Source organism: Colius striatus, chromosome 12 (genome assembly GCF_028858725.1).
Source record: "Colius striatus isolate bColStr4 chromosome 12, bColStr4.1.hap1, whole genome shotgun sequence".
Taxonomy (NCBI): domain Eukaryota; kingdom Metazoa; phylum Chordata; class Aves; order Coliiformes; family Coliidae; genus Colius; species Colius striatus.
In genome coordinates, this window is record NC_084770.1 from 14,860,168 (window position 1) to 14,882,643 (window position 22,476).

At 41.1% G+C, this 22,476-nt stretch overlaps 1 protein-coding gene across 1 annotated transcript in view; it reads left to right on the forward strand.

Annotated features, from left to right (window-relative positions):
- Nucleotides 1–22,476, forward strand: part of MCF2L2 (MCF.2 cell line derived transforming sequence-like 2) — a 135,149-nt gene that overhangs the window by 17,212 nt on the left and 95,461 nt on the right. The window contains exons 3-7 of the mRNA XM_062006261.1: nt 9,605–9,719; nt 13,758–13,848; nt 15,054–15,173; nt 18,743–18,859; nt 21,927–22,076. Coding sequence (XP_061862245.1) covers nt 9,605–9,719; nt 13,758–13,848; nt 15,054–15,173; nt 18,743–18,859; nt 21,927–22,076 — 593 coding nt within the window. The remainder of the gene's footprint in view (nt 1–9,604; nt 9,720–13,757; nt 13,849–15,053; nt 15,174–18,742; nt 18,860–21,926; nt 22,077–22,476) is intronic.

Sequence of the window (22,476 nt, forward strand, 5' to 3'; positions counted from 1 at the left end):
ATATGTGTTGAGATTTCAGTGCCTCTTGTGCAATACACATCTGGTAAAATGTGAAGGACTGGTTTTCTTAAATCCCATTACCTTGCAACATTTGAGACCATTAAAAGAAGTTATATGAGAAACTTGTGGAAAGTGGTTTACCAAACAGGAAGAAACCCCATTTCCAGCTCCAGTTAGAACATGAAACATGGCACAAAAATGTCAAGGGTAAATACAAAAATGCATTTTCATATTTCTTTGTGGACTTATCATTTCAGCAGTGCCTACATTCTCACCTGCTATTTTAGCAAATTCAACTCTTCACATCTGATCTAATTCTTTTATTCTTGGAAGCAAGGAGAAAGATGTTTAAATAAGACTATGTAAACCTAAAGTACTTAAAGACTTGCTAAATAACTCTTCATAGAAAACAAAGCTGAGGGACTTGTTTGTTCAGGTTTGGCAAGTAACTGGTTCATTAGCATGAAAGTACTAATAAATGCCAAAAGGGTGAAAAGGTGTCTTTCATGCACCCATCTATATAAATCACAAATCCTATTTGAAGAATTTTCAGGCTTATCTACAATCTTCTCACTACAAGCCAGAAATAATATCCTAATAAGTAACAGGGCAGTATACTTCATAATTTCTAAGTTGATTTCAGTCTGAAGTTTACAGCTAAATTTAGCCCAGTTGCCTTCACTCCCAAATCCCCATGGTAGCCTGTGAAGATCAGAAACATACAATCATCTACTCTGAGATCACTTTTAGCTCAGTGTCTTATCTTACTCTATTGGTGACCACTTGTGGGTTGTAGTAAGATAGAACAATGGTAATGTTCCTCACTGCCCTTTGTTGCCTCCTGCACACTGAGGTTTAGGTACAAGCCAGAAATGACTATACTTTTAAAAAATGTGTTTCACTAAATAGTGTAACCTTTTTTTTCCTCTAGCAAAAGATTGGGTTTTTCATCCAATGAAAACAGAGCTGGGCACTCTCCTGCCTCATTTCCCTTATTAAAGTAATTCATGCACAAATGATCTCATTTGATTTTGATTATTTTTTTTCCCCAGGCTTCTCTGTAGCTTTTCTTTAAAGCATGCTGCTTTCCATTAGGGACAAATAACCACAAATATTTTGGTGCTTCAATGCTTGCCTACGTGGAGACTGAAAATTTCCTGACACTTAGCTTGTTTCCTGGTTTTCCATGCTGATATGTTCCAGCTTAATAGCCACTGTCTGAAAAAAACCCTCCGCTCTCTGGTCTCATCACCACGGGCAGTAAAAAATACTCCCAACTTACTTGTAGAATGTTTTGGGCATATATTTTCCTAAACAACTTCATAAAAACAGTATATGTAGATCTATACTAGTTAGAGTTATTTCTTTCACTCTGTGGGCTACAGCCTTCAGAGGGCAGCTAGCCACCTCTTCCATGTGTGTACATGTGGCACTCAGAGGATGTCAGCAGTGAGTCTGGTCTGTGCTACTCCAAAACCTCTTGGTTTCTTGAGCTCTGTGGACCCCAAATCCATCTGTCCAGTGATAACATAAGAAACTGGTTGACTGTTGCAAAGTTTTTTATAACTTAATATTACTTGTTTAATATCATCTTTTTAGTAACAGCTGGCAGCTGAGGCAGATGCAATGAACCAAACCATCATATTCCCTTGCAGTAAAGCAGAAGAGAAAGAGTAATATGATTGAAGTCAAAGGCTTTTTATTTTGTCTGGACAACACTTTACTATTGCTGTGTACAAACTCCTCAGAAGAGGTTCTGACTGTCTTGCAGTCTTTGAGCAGATAGTAGAAATTATGTAATAACCATAATGAGTTTGGTGTTCGATTGTGTCAGGATCTAGTTACAATGAATGCATTAAAAGACTCCTGTTTGTCCCGGTCCTCTAGCTACCAGACTAGCCGAGACTGTACTGTCCATACCAAGAACTGGGAAAGTTTCCAAAGCCTTCCCTGGTCTGCTGTGGTCGTGGGACAGGCTGTGCTGTAGTGTGACCGTGTCTTAATCACATAATTCTACTTTGGTTGTCTCTTTTTCCATGTGCTGATCTATCCCTGCTTAGCTTGTGAGATTTGGTAGGAGTACTGGTTCTTGTGGTTAAATTCTAGTTTTGAAACCACTGCTGCCTCTTTCCTTTCCCTGAAAACTGAACTCCCAATTATGGGACTACAGCTGTGACAACATAGGACTGCACAGCTGTTTCCTGTAGCTGTTCAGGGAACTAGATTGCAAAGTTAGGTAGTACTGAAAACCTGGCTATTCTAACACACACCAGCTTTTACTGAAGAATGGAGAACCACTGGTAAAAAATACTGTTCCTGTCCTGCTGACAGGCTAATAACCCACTGTAGCAATCTGTTCTTGGAACTACTTCTACCCCTTCCCTTTTTATCTTCAGCTTCACAACCTGTTCTTAACTGTAATTACTCCATCAAAGAGCCCAATCTGCCATTTGCAGCAATAATGGATCCTGTTACTAAATCATGAATTTACTAGACAATCTGTCACAAAGTGTATTACCAGAGATTCATTCTCTTTGTGTTCTGCTCCTGTTAAGACAATGGACCTCAGTGGATGAGATAGTATATCTGAAAATGGTAACTGACTCTGAAGCCAGTTTATTCAAATTCCAAAGCCTGGAGGGTATTTAGCCATCTGCTTCCTGTTTAAACTGAGCCTTTTGGAAAACCTGGCCTGACTTTGCCAAAAGGACAGTTTGGAGCTTCTGTAAAAATCTAGACCCAGGAAGCAAGGTTTGAATGAGAAATTCAGCATTCACAACCCTTAATCAATATGGAAAGCAAAAACAACATGGAAAGAGCAAAACCTGACCAGGGCAGTGAAACTTAAGCCAAGATATGACTGAACTCTTCAGCCATCTGACCCAGAAGATGACTTGTACTCAGGTCAGTAGGCAGTACGTAGGCAGACCCAAGTAGTTGGCCTGCATGTGTCAGCAAAATTCAAAAGACTTTCCAACACTAACTGATGAGTTGGTTCTGTGGCAGGCTGGAAAGATGTGCACTATAAACTTTCAGACAAACTTTTGGAACATCTTCTGCCCTTAGCTTGTTTATTGTGTTTGGGGTATTTTTCCCCAAGAGATTTGGCCTAGTTGGTAAGCTCTAGTTAGATATTACTGTATGAATCCTGCTGTAGGTGTTACAAGAATAACTGCTGACTGTGAAACAGGACTTCAGTGTAGCCCCTGATTGTCTAAACCATGAATATTTTTGCTTTCTGGACAGGAGGCATAGGTGGAGAGTGGGAGATTTCCTAGGATCCGTATCGTGTCCAGGAACTTGACCTGCAGTTGTGATTGCTCGCTGCTTTTACATCAGTCATACCACCATGCAACTTCAGCTATGAGAGCTCTCAAAATTCAGCACTCACACCTCATTTGTCAATCACACCCTTTACACTGCAAAGCAGAATTAAATTTTCTCTGCTGCTCTGTCCCATTCTCCCCCAGACATATTCCTCCCCCAAATACTTCAGCTGTTTTGCTTCCACAGATGAATTCTGGCCCCATTCTTCACTGTAACAGTTAGCCAGGCTGCATTGGCAGCTGGAAAGTTTGTCTAATAGGAGCACCTATGAATGCTGCTTTGTGTCCTGGGGAACTGGCACAGAGAAGAGTGATTGATGGTCCCATTACCATGCCTCATACTACCTTGATGCAGCTTGTGCACCATCTCTCCTACTTTTCTTTTCCTTCCATATTCACTATGAACTTCTGTCCAGTCAACCAGGTTCTTCCTGGCCCTTGCTCTTTGGGTCTCAAGAGGAAAAGTTGAGCAAGAAGCTGTTGTGGAAAATAAGGCAAGTACTCAGGAAGAGGAGGAAAGGGATGCTGGCAAACCAGGCAGCAGGTCAAGCTGGCTGTAATCTTTTCCTCTTCAGTTCATCCTTTTTCCAGGCAGTCCAGCCTTCTGCTCCTCCAACTCCTGATGCTGTCTGCCTTGTTTGTGCTCCAAGTTGTTGACTTTTACACTCCTCTGTGTGTGACACTGAATGCAAATAATGTAACTGCTTGCTGATAATTTACCTGTGATCATACATCAAGATTTTTAATCAGAATGCCCTTCCTCAAGCAGCAGTGGGTCTATGTATTTGACACAATGAGTCTGGGTTGGATGCAAGGCAGGTTGCTATCTGCAGATGTTAAGAGCAGAAAGGAGATGGACCTCTTGAAGGAAATTGATGGAGCTGCATCAGGGTGGCAGCATATGCTGCTTTTGTGGGTGATACCTGGGAAGAGAGCTCAGGTCTGCATAAGGAGATGGTAGAGAAAATCTGGTTCATTTTCCTCTGCAGGGTTAGCTGTGACCTAGCAGCCTGGGCTCTGACTGAGGAGCTGTGACCCATGGGAGACTGTCAGTGGCATGGCCTGGCTCCCCAAAATGAGCCTCGGGTTAGTTCAGCCAGAGGATAGCCCTGAACCTGCCCTCTTGCCAGCTGAACCAACTCCTATGGCTGCTGCTTGTGACTGTGACTGCCACCAGCTGCCCTTTTCTCAGCCTGGCAGCGGTGTTAGGAGCTGCCCAGTGTTGAAGAGTGCTGCAGAGTGGCATCTAATGGCACCTGGAGGAGCTGCAAGTCAGCCAGCAGCCTGTGCATTCCATGGAGACAACTGCCAGGCACAGCCATGCTCCTGATAGCTGTTTTTCAGTGTATCTTTGTTTCTCCTTCTGATTGCACTAAACTCAAGTTACTGCTTGGTTTTCCCGTGGGGCCTTTTAGCTCAGCTTGTGCCTTACATTGCTTTGGCTTTTCTCCAAACTCCTCTGCTCCTCACAGGCTGTGGGAATCTTTATCTTGCTGCACAGACACTGAAGGGAGCAGATGTGTCTCGGGTAGCTGTAATGGAACCTTCTCAGCTTTGTGCTGCGTTGACGTGGCTCACTCTGTTCAGCACTTTTCTGTCTGCTTCCTTGTGCTTTACATAAAATATCTTTTTTTCTTTCTTGGTGACTACTTTGTCTTTTGGCCTCCCATGGAGCTACTGGAGCTTGTTCTATCACTGTAAGCATTACTTGTGATGGATTGTAAAATATTCTGTTCTGTGATCAGACTCTTTCACAAGTGATTCCCAGAAGCCTGGGGGTTATGCATAGTCCCAGCAAGTGCTGGGATCATATACAGAGAGTCCTTGGGGGTCAAATTTCTTGCTCTTAGTCCTTATGAGTGTGGAACTGACTGGAGATTGTCCCTATTGCTGTTCCAAGGCATTCAGGAGCCAGGTAAAAATGTTTCAAGGACTGGAAGAACAATAGTGGCAACTGTCTAGAAAGCAGGGTTGATGTCCCCAGTTAAAAAAGGGTTGCAATTTGTTAATTCACATCCTGCAGGAATTGGCATTCTGCAGCAAATCTTGGTTTAGGTATTAACATTTAGGTGTAAGGAACTGCTCTCTCAGTCAGAGGAGACTTTTCATGAGGAACTTCCCTTATACCCCTTAACATCCACTCTTGTTACCTTGCAAGATATATGGATAAATGAATATGGATCATTTTGGATCAGACATTGGCAGGAACCCATTCCTAACGTGTTATTGTCACCCAGCACTTCAGACATTCCTGCTCTCTCCTTGTCATAGTACTTAATCTCAGATCATGAAGCTTCTTCTAACTTCTCCCTAATTTCATAGTATAGCACGAACTGAGGCTTTCCTTGTTTATTTCCCTGTATGAAATACAGCTGTATTCAGGGACCTTCTGAGTGTTGTTCTGTTTGGGTTGCTGCAGGAGTGCTACTTTCACCTTGGAGAATGAGATGGAGCCCAGGAGCTGTTGGGGGTGTGTGGCGTGGTCAGAGGCAAGGAGCTCCTGGCTCTTAGTTGAATGCTCAGTCTAAGGCTGCTCCGAAGTGTCCTTCTAGATTTGTTGCCAGTGGTGAAGAGAAGTCAGTGTTAAGTCTGGTTACATTCATTCCTTGGATGGCTTTTTACAGGAGAAGATCCTGTGATAAAAATACATACCTACATATATACAGTGGGTCATCAGCCTGCTTCACCTAGGTTGAGGAAAAGAGGCCAGAGGCAGAAGTGCACATGCATGAATGTGGATACAAGAAAAAGAGAAGATAAAAGGGACACAAAGAGACTCTGGTCAGCAGGAGCATTAGAAGTACCATGCAAAACCTGTAGTTTAAACAAATCTTGAGTATAACTGCAGGGAAACTATCAAGTGTTGAAGGATGAGATCCAAGGGAATTTTTATTTTATCCTGCAGCAGAAAATATTGCTGCTTTAAATCACAATATTCCAGGTTACTACATATCCCCCATTCAGAGTTATCCCCACGTGTCTGAAATACATAAATGGGAAAGACTAGTGCCCAGAAAGCATGTGAATGTGTACAAAAAGCCGTCTATGAACACCTTGGCGTGCATTGAACTCTGCAAGAGCACAGAGCAAAGCTCACCATTGCGTTCTCCGGGCCATTACTGCCTGTGTCCAGAAGATGTCACTAGGAATCTGTGACAAACCATCGTAACTGGGTACCTCTCGGTTGAAGTTCCTGGTCTCTAGAGTGCAGCAGTCAGTCTGGGGAAAAGTCTGACTGAATTTGCATCACGGCACATTGTGTGTCGTTACTGACTTCAGATAGTGTAGCTGAAGTGCCTTGAGATTAAGATGCCATGCATCAGCATTTGGCCCTAGCCCAAGGCTGATGTGGAGGTCAATGTGGAGGCCATGGCTCTGCTCAGCATTTGAAATACAATTCAGCGCAGTGTGAATTATATTCCTTCTTTGTGTTTTGGCTGAAAGCCTTTTGAGTCTCTGTTGGCCTGTTTTCTCCCTAGGAGGGTGAGTTTAATGGATGATCTAAGACAACTTAGTAATTTTCAAATCTAATTAAAGCAATAACCAACCTTCAGAAGGGAAAATAGGGACTAAAGATAGTGTCCCATCAAAGTCAGCACAACACCAGATGTCAAGAAGGAAAAGGATTCCCTTGTTCAAAACTCCAGTTTTGTAGAGTTCTTATTTTATGCAAATGGCTGGACAGCACAGAAGGGACCTTAAATCCAATAGAGTCTGAGAGAGCGAGCAAGAGACTGACCACTCTACACAGGAATAGCTAGGAATTATTGGAGTACCTCTCTGTAATGGCCACCAAAACAGGAGCCAGACCAACTGGCTTGTGGCATCAGCCGTGGTTATGTTGTGTTAAAGATTAAAGGAATCTGGCAGAAGTTAACTTCCCTTGGCGTTCCAGCTTATCCTCAGACATCAGAGGGGTTGAGGGGGGCTGGACTTAGATTCTGAATGATGGCCAGTTCAATAGTATAAGTCAGTTGTGGTCAGTGTTTCAAGCTGTCATGATTATAGATGCACAAATAGCATGATGCACCTTCAGTCCAGTCATGTTCATGAACCAGCATGGCCACACTTAAGGAGTTGGATGGTGTTTCATGGGAACTCTCATGGCTGGATTAATGAATAGTGCAGTTTATTGATGCAATAGAAATGCACATTCTTTTGAACTGCTGGTGATAAACACAGTCTGCAAAAGTGTGTGCAGATGTTAAGAATATGAATAACGTAGCCGGAGATATGCACATGAAAATATGAAGTTCAGCCCATCAACTGATCCCAGAAGGCAGCAATGATACCCTCCTGATTAATTTGTGATGGTGTCTTCCCCTAACACCCCTCCTTTCTTAAGACATGTTTACACTATTTGTTTATTTTCAGGTGGAGCTTGAGTGACTCTAGTCACACATATCTGTGTTATAATTGGTGTAAAATTTCCTCACTTTGCTTTTAAAGGTATAGACTAGAAGAAATTCAGAGTGCATGCTCAGTGAGAGGTCACACATTGGAGGCAGGCAGCCTTTGGGATGGAGATGTGTTTTGGCATTATAATGACACTATAACAGGCAAAATTCACCCAAAGGATGTAGTTTTTACAAAAAAGGGAAAGCTCAAGGTAGCAATTATGCAGTTTATCACTTCCATAGTACCATTGAGTTTCCATCCCTGCGGTGATATCACAGAGCCTAGCCAATGTATCTTCACCCCATTCCACCCTCCGTGCTGTTTGTCCTAGACTCAGCATTCCAAGCTCCTCTGGTGTTGCTAACCTTCAAGGTGATGTTGCCCAGGGAATTATCATGAAATAGAACAGATACTGTGCATATTGGCTGCATTTCACCCTGAAAATTTTCTTAATACAATACCTTCTTTTAAAATGTTAATCTAACATTTGTTTCAGTAAGTCCAAATCAATAAGTCACCCCTAGTAATTATTCTACAGGTCATCAGCAGGGAAAGATCTGTGGGAGCACCCTGGAAACAGGATTTATTTATGAGGATTTAGAGGATAAACTGAGGAATGAGAACTCATATTTTTTGCCTGAGCCTCTGGTTCCTCCTGTGCTGCTAGTGGGATAATTTGTTGGATAATTTCCTTGAGGAAGGTAATTTTCTATCTCCTTCTCAAAGCTTCCCCTTTGAGGGGAAACCCAGAGCATGGCTATTCCTTGGACAAGAATCTTCTGCAGGTGATAAATGCCTGGGAAAACTGTGTGCTGCAGGACTAAGCTGAGCATTGGGTTGGTAGAGAATTCCTCAACCTGTTACAAAAAATAGGCTTATATAGAGATTGCAGAAGAAGGAGAAAGTGTCAGGGAGAAGCATGTCTTTAATGCCCTATCTAAGCACCACTAAACAATAAGGCACCTGTAGTGAAAGCTTTGTTTCATTGTATTCTTTCATGTGCTACTGCCTCATTAGTCTGCTCTCAGCTCTGAGCCTAAGGTGGTGAGAAACCTCCTGTTTAACTTCAGTGTGGTTTGAATGGTGCCTAGATTTATGAGCAGAACCAAATTAGGATTGGTCCTGTAAGTATAGAGGGTTTGTGCTGTGTACTACAACATCTCCTAGAGCTGAGCATTGTGTCAAGAGAAGTGTAAAAGCTGCTTGATTATAAGGGACTCAGTTCTGTGCTTCCTGTAGCTCAGAGTTTGAATACTACTGTTTGGATCAGAGAGTCTCTCAGACACACTCTTCTTGGCCTTGCTACTTATGGCCTTTGTGTCCTATTTAATGGACCAGATAGACAAAACAAGCAAAATTCCTTGATTAAATACTCCATGCACTTTGAGTGGTTTTTTAGTTAAGGAAAGACTTAAGACTGGACTGGTCCTATGCTCATGTCATGCATTATGTGTGTGTATTCAAAGCTTGTCTGCTCTATTACTTAATTTCCTTTAATGTCTAGAAGGAATCAGAGACTGCTGTACCTACACACAGGGAAATGTCTCAAAGGTCTTTTCCAACCATAATGTTCCTATGATGCTATGATTATCACAAGAAATTGCTTGGAAATGGGAAGGAAAGAAAGTGCTTAATCAGAATTATGCAGAAGGTTGATGAAAAAAGCTGAGAATGAACAACAGAGGCTAGAATCTCAACTGGAATAAACTGAAGTAGTGAAACTACAGTGAGTTACAATGTCAAATGGGAAGCTGATCTCATGTGTGCTGGATCCTAGTGCTTTTCAGTGAGTGACATACCAGTCTTTCCTATTTGAGTACTGACCAGACTGTCCAAAAGCATAAAATCACCCTCTAATCTTTACAAACTCTCTTTTGCAGGAGGAAGAGGGAAGGATGGGGCACCTATTATAACCTTTCCAGAATTTGCAGGATTCAGTGACATACCTGATGAAGATTTTCTGAACGTGGTCACATATCTAACCAGCATTCCCAGGTGAGACTAAGTACAAATGTCTGTTGATTTCCTAGAGAGATTTGCTTCCTCAGTGCTTGTTCCTTTTAGTGGTGCTGCCAGGATGTATCAGTGACTCTGCATCCACCCAGTCAGTATGAGACATTCCTGTGTACAGGAGGCCCTATTAACAGCTTACATCATTTGCATGGGGAAGAAAGCTTCACACAGGATAGGTTTTCTGTTCAGGGCTTGAACTGTGTGGGAGGGGATCTAGAACTGAAGAGAAGCAATAAAGATAGTAAATCAAAATGGAGCTGAAAGGGGCCATTTGTGAAAGCTCTCAGGTGCATTGGATGTGACAAAGGAAGGATTGCATCAGGAAGAAGCCAAATTTACATAGTTCTTGCTACTGCTTATTCTCTGAGTGCATCTTTCTATGTAAGCTTTCTCTTTTCTGAGGAAGCAATTTAGATGCCCTGTTGACAAGATTTCAGCAAGCATTATATGCTTTCTGATGCTTAGTATATTGAGAGATTGCTTTACAGCTAGAATGTTTTCCTTTCTGTTTGCTTGCAGCTGTGCAAGGACAGTGAAACAAACTCAGTTCCACAGCCCTGAGGAAATGCACTAAGGCACGGCTGTGGAATTGCTTTTTGTTTATCCAAAAAGAGAGCTTAATATTTTTTTGGTGCCCTGATCCTGTCTCTGGCCCATGGCTGTTTGTGCTAGTTGGAAGCACAGCGGTGATTTATTATTTCCTGTGGCCTTGTGTATAAAGGTGCTTAGAAGATGATGAGGGGAAAACGTGCTTCCTTCAAGTTTGAGTAAGAAGTTTTCCAGCTCCACCTACATGTATTCCTCATACTGAGCTGCCAAAGCAAGCTGAGAAAAAAACACACATTGTGAACTTAACAGCTTTATTGTTTAAGTCTGCTCTGTAGGGCTTTGATTCTGCTGGGAGAAACTCCATTCTGTGTATTTCTTCACTAGCTTTGGGACAGGGAGAATAAACAGCTTCAGGGTTAATAAAATAGCATGAGTGGCTGAGAAACTAGTTTTCCGCTTCTTTGTATTTGTTATAGGGGTAAGTGATTCCCAGTAGTCTTGTCACATGTTGGGGAACTCGCCCGTTACATTGTCATCGTGACAGACAGAAACAGTTTATGATTCTTCAGCCTGTGTGAAAGCCAAAAGTACAAATGAGTTTAAAAGAAATTAACCAAATTCATGAAGGATAACTCTATCAATGGCAACTTAACATAATGGCTTCAGCACTCTGGCTGAAGGAATCCATATATTCGTTAAGGCTGGGACTTGGGAGAATATACCAAGAGAAAGATTGTCCATCTCACTTTCTGCTTTTGCCTCAGTATCCACTACCTACCAGCAATGGAGACAGAGCATTGGGATATATGGACCTTTGCCTTGATTCCGTTTATTGGTTTTGTATTTTCTCTTCCCCTTAAGAATCCCAGAGCAATATGAAAAGAACAATTAATTAAGTTGCAAAACTTTGTAAGTAAGAGAGCTGCAATATGTCTATTTTACAGATGATGAGGTATGTGTAAGCAATATCTTACACTATGGACAGGCTCACAAAAATTATGTGAAAAAAAATTTATATGAAGTAGAGTCTTATTGTGGCCTAAGTAGTGGCCTGTGTCTGGATGCAGCAGACCTTTGTTACACAGTGTCTAGACCTGTCCTACGTCTTAGCAAGCAGTGAAGAGACTGCATTTGTTACTTTCATCGTCAGTGGACTGGGTGGTCAGCCACTAGTCAGTGTTGACTACAGTTGTGATTTTTTTTACATGTATCATACAAGCAAATGAGGAAAATGACACATGGCTTTGTGCTCATTTTTATTTCCCAAACTATCAGCAAGTTTATCTCAACCTGCTCTGTTTGAGATGAATTCCTATCACCCCATCTGTAATGCAGCAACATTGGTTGTCAAGGCAAAGAGAAAAAGCCTGACCTGATGCTCTGTGTCTCCATTAGCAGGAGAGGCACCCTTGTCCACTGAGATGCTCTGTGGTGGTCTGGAGGCTGGGGCTGATTTGCCCAGGCTTTCAATGCCTGCCAGACTTCCAAAGCAAATTTTGATCCCAATCAGCAGTTTGATAAAACCAATGCAGATTTTTGGGTAGATTAGGAAGCCCTCAGGTGGTGTTTCTCATGGTCTTTACGTAACAATGTGCAATACACACAATTTCTTTGTTGCTTTCATCTGAACCTTTTTTCTCTAATATCTAGAGCAAAGACACAGATACCATGCTGATAGTTTTTTTTTCCTTCAAGCGTTTGTTGGGCTACTGAAGGATGTGCATATATTTGTATACACATAAAAGGAGAAACTGATGAATGATCTGCCCTTTGCTTGAGAGGCCCTGCTGGAGACACATTTTTTACCCTCTGCATAAAGTGCTGCATGTTGACCTACTTAAGAGAAAAGGTCATCCACTGTCACTGAATTTTGTAATTCTCAGTGGAATGCTGCAAAAACATTGAGAAGTGGGAAATTCCACAAGTTTGCTTGTTACCGGTATGAACTGTGAGGAACACTTGCATGACATCCCAGATTTGCACAACATTTTGGCTTTCAGGTTCCTATTCTTGATCCTGAAGAGCTGAAGCTCAGAGGTACCAATGTTGATGCTCTTTGGTGGATTATTGACACAAGTTTGCACAGAATGACTCACAAAAATGGTATTCCTGGGTTGCTTCTTGTATGGACAATGAAAAAGGGATCAGGGAAATGTTTTGTACAATTTTTTTTGCCCTTAATCTGTGATTAGATGTTTGATTGCAGTGTGTCCTTTGATTGTGACATTTCTATTCTTTCTGCCTGCCTCAGATTTGTCCAAAGGTGACTGAGCCAACTTGCTATAATGAAGTTTCTGGAAGCTTTTCTCAATGTGTGCCTAGTAGGTTCCAAGGACTTTTTTCCACTCTTTGAAGGCAGGGAGCAGAGCAGTCCCACTGAAGCTCAGCACACCAACATGGGATTTTTCATAGAATCATAGAATGTGAGAGGTTGGAAGGGGCCTTTAGAGATCATCTAGTCCAACTCTGCCAAAGCAGCTCCCACCTAGATCAGGTCACACAGGAACATGTCCAGGCAGGTCTTGAAGACCTCCAAGGATGGAGACTCCACACCCTCCCTGGGCAGCCTGTGCCAGGGCTCCCTCACCTCAACGGTGAAATAGTTTTTTCTTATGTTTAAATGGAACTTTTTGTGTTCCAGCTTCATCCCATCACCCCTTGTCCTGTTACTAGATACAACAGAAAAAAGGGATGTTGTAACCTCCTGACTTCCACCATTTATATACTTGTAAATATTAATGAGATTAAGTATGAATGAGATTTTTGAGAGAGAAAGGATGGGATATTTATGAGGTCTACATAGATGGGATGTAGCATCAAATCAGTGCTTCACGGATCCTCCTTGAAAAGTAATGAGAGGGAAGAGTCACCGTTATTCTAGCCAATATGTTAAAAGAATATTTCTGAATGACTTGCAACCCTAGAGCCAGTTTGTGATTTGCAATATAGGATTCAATTCCTGCTTTGCCTACCAGAATTCCTGGGGCATTGTGCACACAGGCAAGGTGATGACAGTAGGGGAGCACTGACTGCCTGGTGCTAAGTGCCCCTGTCAGCTGTCAGTGTACTTGGGGAATGAAGACTCAAGTGAGGTATCTAATGGATTGAATTATTTTGCTGAGAAAAAAAGATCTGAGCTTTTTGTCTTCAGTACAGCACAGTGTAATTTGTGATCCTGAACTATTCATATCATCTAGATTTGGCAGCAGAGTAGCATAGCAGCTGAGAGATTTTGCAGATAGAATCCTCATGTTTTGTGTGAGCTGTTGGCCTTGAGCTGGAAAGAGACATTTTGCCGGCTTTCATTTGCATGGGAATTTCTGCCAAATATTCATTCTTTCCACTGTAGGTTGCGTTTTCGTAATGGGTTTAGAGGGTGATCTGAGGGAGGCTGTGTTTTGCTGCAGTACACTGCCTTGGAATGGGAGTATCTCCATGTAACCCAGCACACTTATTTAATCTGTTTTGCAGTCTGGAGGCTGCCAGCATCGGATTCATCATCATCATCGACAGAAGACGGGACAAATGGAGTGCAGTCAAGGCATCCCTGACACGGATAGCAGTAAGTGCTGCCTTTTATTATTTATCTTCTAGAAATTAAAATTACATGCTGAGCCTTCAGAGCAGGATAGTCTCCTTTGCTCATTTTCAGCTCCCATTTTCTGGCTGTGAATGCAGATTTTCCCCTGCCCTGAAGCTCATGAGTTTTAAGTAAGAGGGAGGAAGCTGCAGTAACAAATTACACAGCCTTGTTTATTGCTGAATTCAGACAAGTTCCTTATTTCTTGGGTTGACTGCAATATAAATTCTAGTAATTTGAAGCTGGTTCCTAGAAGACTGTAACAGAGGGACCCTTCTGTGCACTGAGGACTGATGACGTGGCCTGCTTATGAAAGAAATCCCAAATGATTTGTGTTTGCATGGTAGTAAGTGATCTCTGTCAGAAACTCTTAATAGCTTCTTATATCTCAGTAGCAAAAGTCAGAGCTTAGCACGCATTTTCAGTGCTAATAAAAGCAGCTGGTTCTACATGTCCGTTACCAGGAGAGATGTTTATACACAGAGGTCTAGGATGGAGAGATGATCAAGGAGACTTTAAGTTCTTTCAAGGAATTTAGATAGAATTGCTTTTAATTCTCATTTTTATACCTGTTCTGTTCTAGAAATTGTTCTTTTTATGCTTGATGAGCTCAGAGGAGCGTGTGAGAGATGTAGGCTGGGTGTTGAAGACAAGGCCATGTCTGATGAATGTGTTGAATGCCTGGGGAGATGGGGAAGGGAATATGTGAGGTTAAAAAGATTAAAACCCTTTGCAGAGTAAGAACTGGGTCAACTTGGGGAATTAGTCTGTGAATTCCCAGCTTCTTGCACCAAGTCCAAATGTGGGTAGCCAATTTTGCCCTCTGGTGGCTGCAGCCTAAAAAACTAGGGAAAACCTATTGGTGTGGTAGTGCAAAGGGGGCATGAAGTGGTTCAAATCTAGGGGAGTAAGGCACTAGTGCAGAAACTTGAGAGCTCTATGCTAAATGCATATCAGAAAATTATGTATGGCTGGGCAGTAAAATCCATGGGCCAGTCTTACCATTGGCTTTTGAGACTACAACAATGGGCACGTGCTGAATGGGCCAGCTGATATTAGCAGCTGGACGGAGTAAGGTTCAATAAGTCCTGCTTGCTTTGCCCCTTTTAGGAAGCTTGGCTGAAAATTCTCTTGGCCTTCCCTGTAAGACTGAGTTGTGCCTTCTTATAGCTCTATATTTCTTGCAGGGAGCATTTCCAGGAAACCTGCAGCTAGTGCTTGTCCTGCGACCCTCCCGCTTCATCCAAAGGGCAATCGCTGACATTGGCATCAAACTCTATCGAGATGACTTTAAAATGAAGGTACCGGTAAGCATGCATTTTTTTGCCCATGTGTTTTCTTTATCCCCATGCTTGCAGTTCCTAGGTGTCAGCAATTTCTCATAAACCAGTAACTGCAATTTGATTGCAAGTGGCAAAAGAGTTAATTGTCAGTGGATACTTCACAGTATTTAATGGGCATGTTCCTGTGTGGAAGATCAGTCTAGCTATAAAATGTGACTTGTCTTTCAAGCACTGATATCTTAACTCAGTGGAGCCATTCCCCTGGTGTAGGCAGAGGTAGATCTTACTCCAGTGACAAAAGTATTTAGGACTACAGAGCAGTGAAAGGCTAGGACTGAATTCTGCACTATTTTGTGTATTATCCATGAGACTGCTGACAGTGCCCCTGTTAGGTGCTTGCGTAGCATTGTCTATTCTTAATACCTATAATGATCCCCATGCCTTCAAGATTCAAAGTCTGGGTTTTACTTCTTTTTATATGCACTTGGCATATGTCATAGGTTGATGAGAAAGTGATTTGAAGGAGGTTATCGGTCCTAAAAGAGTTTAAGTTTCAGATTATTCTGTGAAAGCCCTTCTGGTAGCTGTTTCTAGCTGCATGTTGTTTCAAAGTGTTTTATAAATTAACTTGAATTATGATATTGATGTTATTTCAAACTGGACCAGACTCTTAGTCTCTTCCACAATGACTTTACCAGAGTGATTTCATATGATTGATTTGGATTTTGCTTGTGGTTCTATATTGTTTTACAAGAGACACATGGCTCTCCTTCAATGAATTCTATCTCTGTCAATACCAAAGTTTGAAGTTCAGGTGTTTAAAACACTTTATGCTTATTCTGAAGTAAGAGACAGCAGCCCATTAAATGCAATGCATACAGAAAAGGAACAATGAATATTCATTTGCTGATTGTGGATTAAGTTGTAGTGTTGAGTGTAGTTTGGCAAGAATGGCTTTTTGGTAATCAAAATGCAAAACTGGTGCAAAAATGTGTGTTTGATTGCAAAACAAAAGAAAATATTTTGATTTGATAGCACCTTAAAAAATGGATATTCTTGTATCTAATAAGCCATAATCTGTTACCATAGCAACTGTTGTACCAGTGACTGCAGCCTGGAAAGGGACAACTTCATCAAGGACAAGCATTTTCCAACAATTCAGCATGTTCTGCACTTTTATCAATTTATTTGACTACGTGACAAACCTGAGAATAGGGACAGAGAGTTATTGCCCCATGGGAGATATTCTTACTCAAGGAATTAGGCATCAGTACCTGTCTTTAATGCCACCATAACTTTTAACTCATTTGCACGCTGTTTTCTCATGTGCTTTTGGCAGTATGACAACAATAATGGCATAACTGGGCCATGGATGGGTTGTATTTCTTATCACAGCTATAAATGAGTCAGAGCCAGGACATGACCATTCAAAAGAAACTTCAAGAATGTGGTGTGCATTTGTTAAACATTTGTTAAAGAGTTTATCTTATGTCAAAGACTGCAAATATGTTCAGTAAAATAGATTTGCTAGGTTAAATCAACACTGGACTGAGTACAAGCCAGTGTCAAACAGGAGCAGGAAATAAAGGCTGAAATAAGAAACCAAGCACAATAAGAATATGCAGGACTTATTAACCACTTACTGTGGTTAATAAAACCTCCTGAGATAAATCTCTATTGGGAGAATGATTTGATTAAATTCATTACTCAGAAGCAAGATACAGAAATACAGAAGATACGCCAGGATTCATCTGATATAAAAACCATGAATTCAAAAGGAACACCCAGAGATTTACTTAAGAAACCTCCCATCATGGAAAGTGAATTAAGACATCTGCATAGTGTACACAAAAGGCTGAATAACAGGCACTTCTTGGACCTTTGTAGACTGTGATTTCTTTCAGATGGCATAACCCTTTGTGCAGCAACCCCAGTGCAGCCTTGTGTTCCATGCTAACCTGCTTATGCAGACCCTTCTCTTCTAAACTGCTACTCTCTTGTATTCTTCAGCTTACAGAATGTGGCTGCCTTCAATCTGGCAATAAGTATGGGAGATGTTACTGGTTTCTTAGATGGATGTTGGATTGCTTCTAGGCTTTCTCCTGCTGAAATGCTTGCAGGGCAAAGATGTGTCCTGTTAGGTAGCACCATGGCTGGCAGTATTAATAGATTTGCTTTGTGAGTCATGCTGAGCATATCAGGTTAAAGCAAACATCTTCCTAAAAGAAAAGTACATGACAGTGTTCCTCTGTAGTTTCAGTGAAGTTTGGAGTTTCAAAACATTTTTAACTTGCCAGTAACATTTCTGCTGAGGAAGAGCTACAAAGCAGTTAAGACTTACTTTCTCAAAGGTGATTTGCGATTCACAAGTAGTGCATAGACTTCATGGTCTAGTCTGAGGCTGCTTCAAGATTATGTAATTTTTTTGATTTTTCCGGTTTTGATTGTAACAAAACTGTGTTTGGTGACACGTTCAGGGATTAGTTTTCCCATTATCTTTGGCTGAAGTACTCTGTGCTTTCTTTGCCTCAGTTTCTTCACCAACAGTCTCCTGGCCTCTGTGTTAAAAAGCAGGGTTCAAGGAGAAGATGAACTGTTGGGAGTGAAAAAGAATTGAATCAGGGACTACTTGAGAGTATTCAACCCACAGTCATCCATAACAGCAGATGTGTCTCCTACAATATTCTTGTGTTAAAGAATGTTACATGTGTTTCAGCTTTGAGAAAGAAGTTGGACTAGAAACCTGAGGTTCCCACCAATCTAAGTTATTCTAGAATTATTCTGTAAGAAAGATGAGGTAAAAAACTGTTCAGGTTTTCTCTTGAAGTTTTTCTTAGAGTACTATCAGCGTAGTCATTTGTGCTTAACATCCTGCTTTTTTGTTGCTGAAATCGTGGTGTATTTTCCAGACAATAACCGATAATTAGATTTACATTATTTGAGTAACCACTTGTGTTGCCAGATTTACAGTGATTGCCAAAAAGTAATACTGCTTACCTGAAGCTGAATGCAAATCTGCTTTTGTTTTCATTAAGCAGGTTTAGGGGTAAGGAGATTCTAGATTTAGGTTTGTGTCTCCATTCTCTTTCATCGTGGTTTGAAATGGCATAATGCCAGTGAATTCAGTGGATATGCAGTGCCATAAAAATGATACAGCCAAAAGGAAAATCTCATTTCCAATGGTTTTATTTCAGCACTTCCCTGGATCAAGTGGTTGGTGTTTAAGCTGCTTGCTCCTCCATTTCTCTGTAAACAACAGTTATGTGGAAAATATGAAAATTCTTTGATGGAAGTTTGTGTGAAGAAGTTTTTGCTTTTGATACACAGGCACAATTGCTGCATCCTCAGCCTAGCATGGACCAAGACAATGTCAAATTACGGTTAGTTCAGGAATGACCATATACATGTTGAGAAGGCAAAATCTAGTGGAAATAAGCTGTGGCCATTAGATGAACAAATGCATAATGAGAACTTACTATCTATAGTAAAACTGCAGTTTGGTCACATATGTTGAAGGCAAACCCAGATCCTGGGAACAATGATTGAAAGAGCTCGTTATTTCTCTCAGTCCGGTATGCTTGGATTCGTTTCAGATCATCATGTTAAATTCTGTCTCTGATCTACATGGCTATATTGACAAAAGTCAGCTGACCCGGGAGCTGGGAGGAACCCTGGAGTATGGCCACAGTCAGTGGATACATCACCGAACCGTGAGTGTTGGTGTTGTCCTTACGTCTGTCTACACCCAGAGTTGTCCAGATGACAAATTTAGAGCAACCATTAACTAGTAACTCTTCAGCTGAATTTCAGCCTATGGATTCTACTAGAGACACACAGAAAGAGGAAATCTATGACTTGAGAAAGGTAAATTCCCCTAAAGTTTGTAATAGAAGTAGTAATCTCTGTCTCACAGTGGACTTGGACTGGGGACTAACAGTGTCATAGTATCCTTACTCTGCAAGGCCCTTTGGCAGTTTCTTAGCTTTTCAATAATTGATGAGATTCAAAAGCCTTCAGGTCATGGTTGAAGTTGAACATATGCTTTAGCACTTTACTGAATCAAAGGTCAAAATTCTCACTTTAATGATTAATTATGTCCATGTTTTTAAGAGAAGAAAAATACTCAAGGCACTAGATCTTATTTCCCTTTGTTTTAATTTCTGTGCTACATAAACATGCACTCCAGCTGGGTCTTATTTTGAGTAAATGAAGAACAGTTCATAATTGTGGGAAGGCAGAAAGACTTTTTATTCTGTTGCCTTGCCTTTGAGGAAACTTGTTACAGGTTTGTTTGTTCCCTTTTGGGGTTAGTTAATGCATTGTAGTGGCTGCTTCAAAACAATGTAAGCAATTCATTATGGTTCCCAGAAAAGGTGATAGTTTACAAAAAACAGACCTCAAACTCTGGCACATTAATGGTCAAAATATTGTCTCATCCTATTGAAGCTAGAACAGACAAAGCTGGGTCCTGATCCTGGAAAATTAATTCATTTCCTGGAGACTGTATGCAATGTCTGCTTCTGTCTTTGTGGGTCTGCTTGCAAGATTGGTATGTTAGAGCTCACATCTAAGCAGCCCCAACGTTTTGCAGTATTCTGAGCAGCCTTGGGTTGGAGTCTGCTGTTGCTCACCTGCAGGTTAGGTCTGACACTCTGAAAAAGTGCTTTTCCGAGGTAGCTTTTAAGTCAAATCACTTTTATCCCTTTCCTGCTACCATTTTCTTTGCTTTACTGTCCTTATATAATTGAATTTTACTCTCCTTGAGAACCATCAAATATTTCAGGTTTCTATATACACAAACACAGAACCTGAATTTCCTCTAACAGTGGTTTGCTACATTTTTAGCTGTGTTGACTGCAATGAGGTTAGTATTGAGATAGGTGAACAGGCTTACATTTTTAAAGTATCAAAATTATGAAACTATCCTTGTAAGGGCTGAGACTGAAGGAAATATATTTACATGAGTTTTCAAACAGCACTGAAAAAATGACGAAAGGGAGTAAAAAGAGGCACAAGAAAGGCTGAATTGTTTGTCAATGACAGGAGTTTACATAAAGCATAAACTATAAATATATAGTTTGGTAAAATATGCAAATAAAAGTGAGACAAAATTTGAAGTGAGTGTGGATATACAATTCACAGATCTTTTGGTTAAATTTGTTTGAAAAACTTCTACCAAGCACAGAGACATCACTTAGGTATGTGAAATAATTTATTACTCCACAGAGGAGAGGGTGAGGGCAAGCATACTATTAAATGAAACCCTGAAAAGCTCATGGTGCGTGGCGCAGTCAGCCAAAGAAATTCTGCTGGATAAGAGGTTGTCATCAGGGAAGAGTCAGCCTCCATGGCACCTTGAAACAGCCTGACTTTCAGTCTTGCTGAGCTATGGTCTTCATCCCTTTTGCTGCTTCTCTTAGTGTTCTGCTATCTTGTCCTGCCAGTGCCTTTTTTCTGTAACATCTTTAAACTGTTGCTAAATGGTAGTGAGAGAGCAGTCTCACTCCATTGTTCTTTGTCTCTGCCTTCTTATCTTGAATTGCTAGTGAGTTTTAGTGCTCAAAGATTACATTTTTGGTTTTTGCTAAACAGATGGCTTTATCTGTGTTGCAGTCAGAATCAACTCGGCCAACTGTCAGAAGCAACAGTCAGAAACAACTCAGCTCTATCTGTGTTGCAGTCAAAAGCATCTCAGCCAATTTCTCTCTGGACCTTTGAATGCTGATCTACCTCCAGTTTGTTTTTCACTGAGCACACAACATAGTTTTAACAGTCATGGTTGTAAATGAGGGATTCCTATCATTGCTGGAGAAAGGAATGCAATTGGCAACAACTATGTAGGGTTTGACTGGGATTAAGAACATCCCTAGTGCTGTTGACTGACTCAAACCATGGGGTTGAGTTAGATAGAAAAAGTGGAAAAAATAAAAGAGCTATACAGGACAATACAGTCCCTGAAGAAATTGAGGCATGATAATGAGGAAACATCCCGTGCAGTTACTTGCTACTAGATACAATGGTTTTAATCACATCTCACATGTTCCCTCCTCTGAAAAGGCAGCATTGTATTTAAACCTCCCTTACTTCTCCTTTCTTCTCCTTTCTTCTCCTTTCTTCAGTAAAACCACAGATTTCTGACAAGTTTTGTGTTGGTGCACCCAAGTGATAAAGAAACAGGAATTCTCCAATTGATTTATATGTATATTTTACCTGTATTTGCAGTAAGTTGTTCGATTAGTGTGCTAATGTGAACAGATGGGAAGGAGTGACTGGGATGCATCTTGGACAGACGCATCTAGCAGGATGGAGATGCTCATTTTCAGAAGTCAGGGGAGGACACATTGCTGCAGAGTGAACAATGTCTGTCTAAATATAAATGTAAAAAGCCTTTGTCCTATATACTTGCAGAATCTCCTCAACTTAAATAAAGCCTTAGTTAAAATTTTAAACACAGTAGGATTTCTCAGCAAGCGTGGGCAGGGGATCTAAAGATCCAGTCCTGGCTTTGAAGCTGATGTCCTCTGTGGTTTCATTATGTCTGCTAAATTCTGGGAGTTCCCCAGCTGTTTCATGGAGATGACAATACCCGTAGGCCTGAGAAAAGAGCATTTGTACCCACGATTTAATTTGTAACTTTTCGCATATCCACCCAAAAAAGGGCAACATGGCCAGTTTTACAGGCATGTAATACTTGCAGCACAGTGTGCCTGAAGAACTGTGAATTGTTAAAGTGCCATAGGTATATAACCAGTCTGTGACTTTATGTTGCTTTTCCAGGCTATTGAAAACTTTGCAATGACAGTGAAAACAATAGCACAGATGCTACAGACCTTTGGAACAGACCTAGCAGAGACTGAACTTCCCAATGATGTGCAATGCACAGAGGAGCTGCTCTCCACACACACTGACCACCATAACAAGCTGAAGGTGAGTGTTGTCTCATCACAGCTCCATCACCGTAGTATATGATTTTTGATGTAACAAATTTTTCTGCCATCATTTGGAGTCCATTGTCTAAAGACCACTGAAGAGGAGAGAAACCTGGTTCAGGAGGTCGATTTTATTGAACAGATTCAGGAATGATAGAACAGAGAAATGTCACTTCTACTATATGAGAAGGTGTGATGGGATCACATCTGGAATAGCATAGGCTCCTGATGAAGAGTTCATCCTTTTGGATGAACTCACACTGGAGCAGATGTAGAGAACATCTGTGAGGATAATCCAGGCACAGACACAATGATCTTAAGTAGATGATGACTGTCATTTTGTTTTCTATTAAAAAGTTGAGGCAAATTTATCTTTGCAGAGCAAGGCTCAGAAGAAA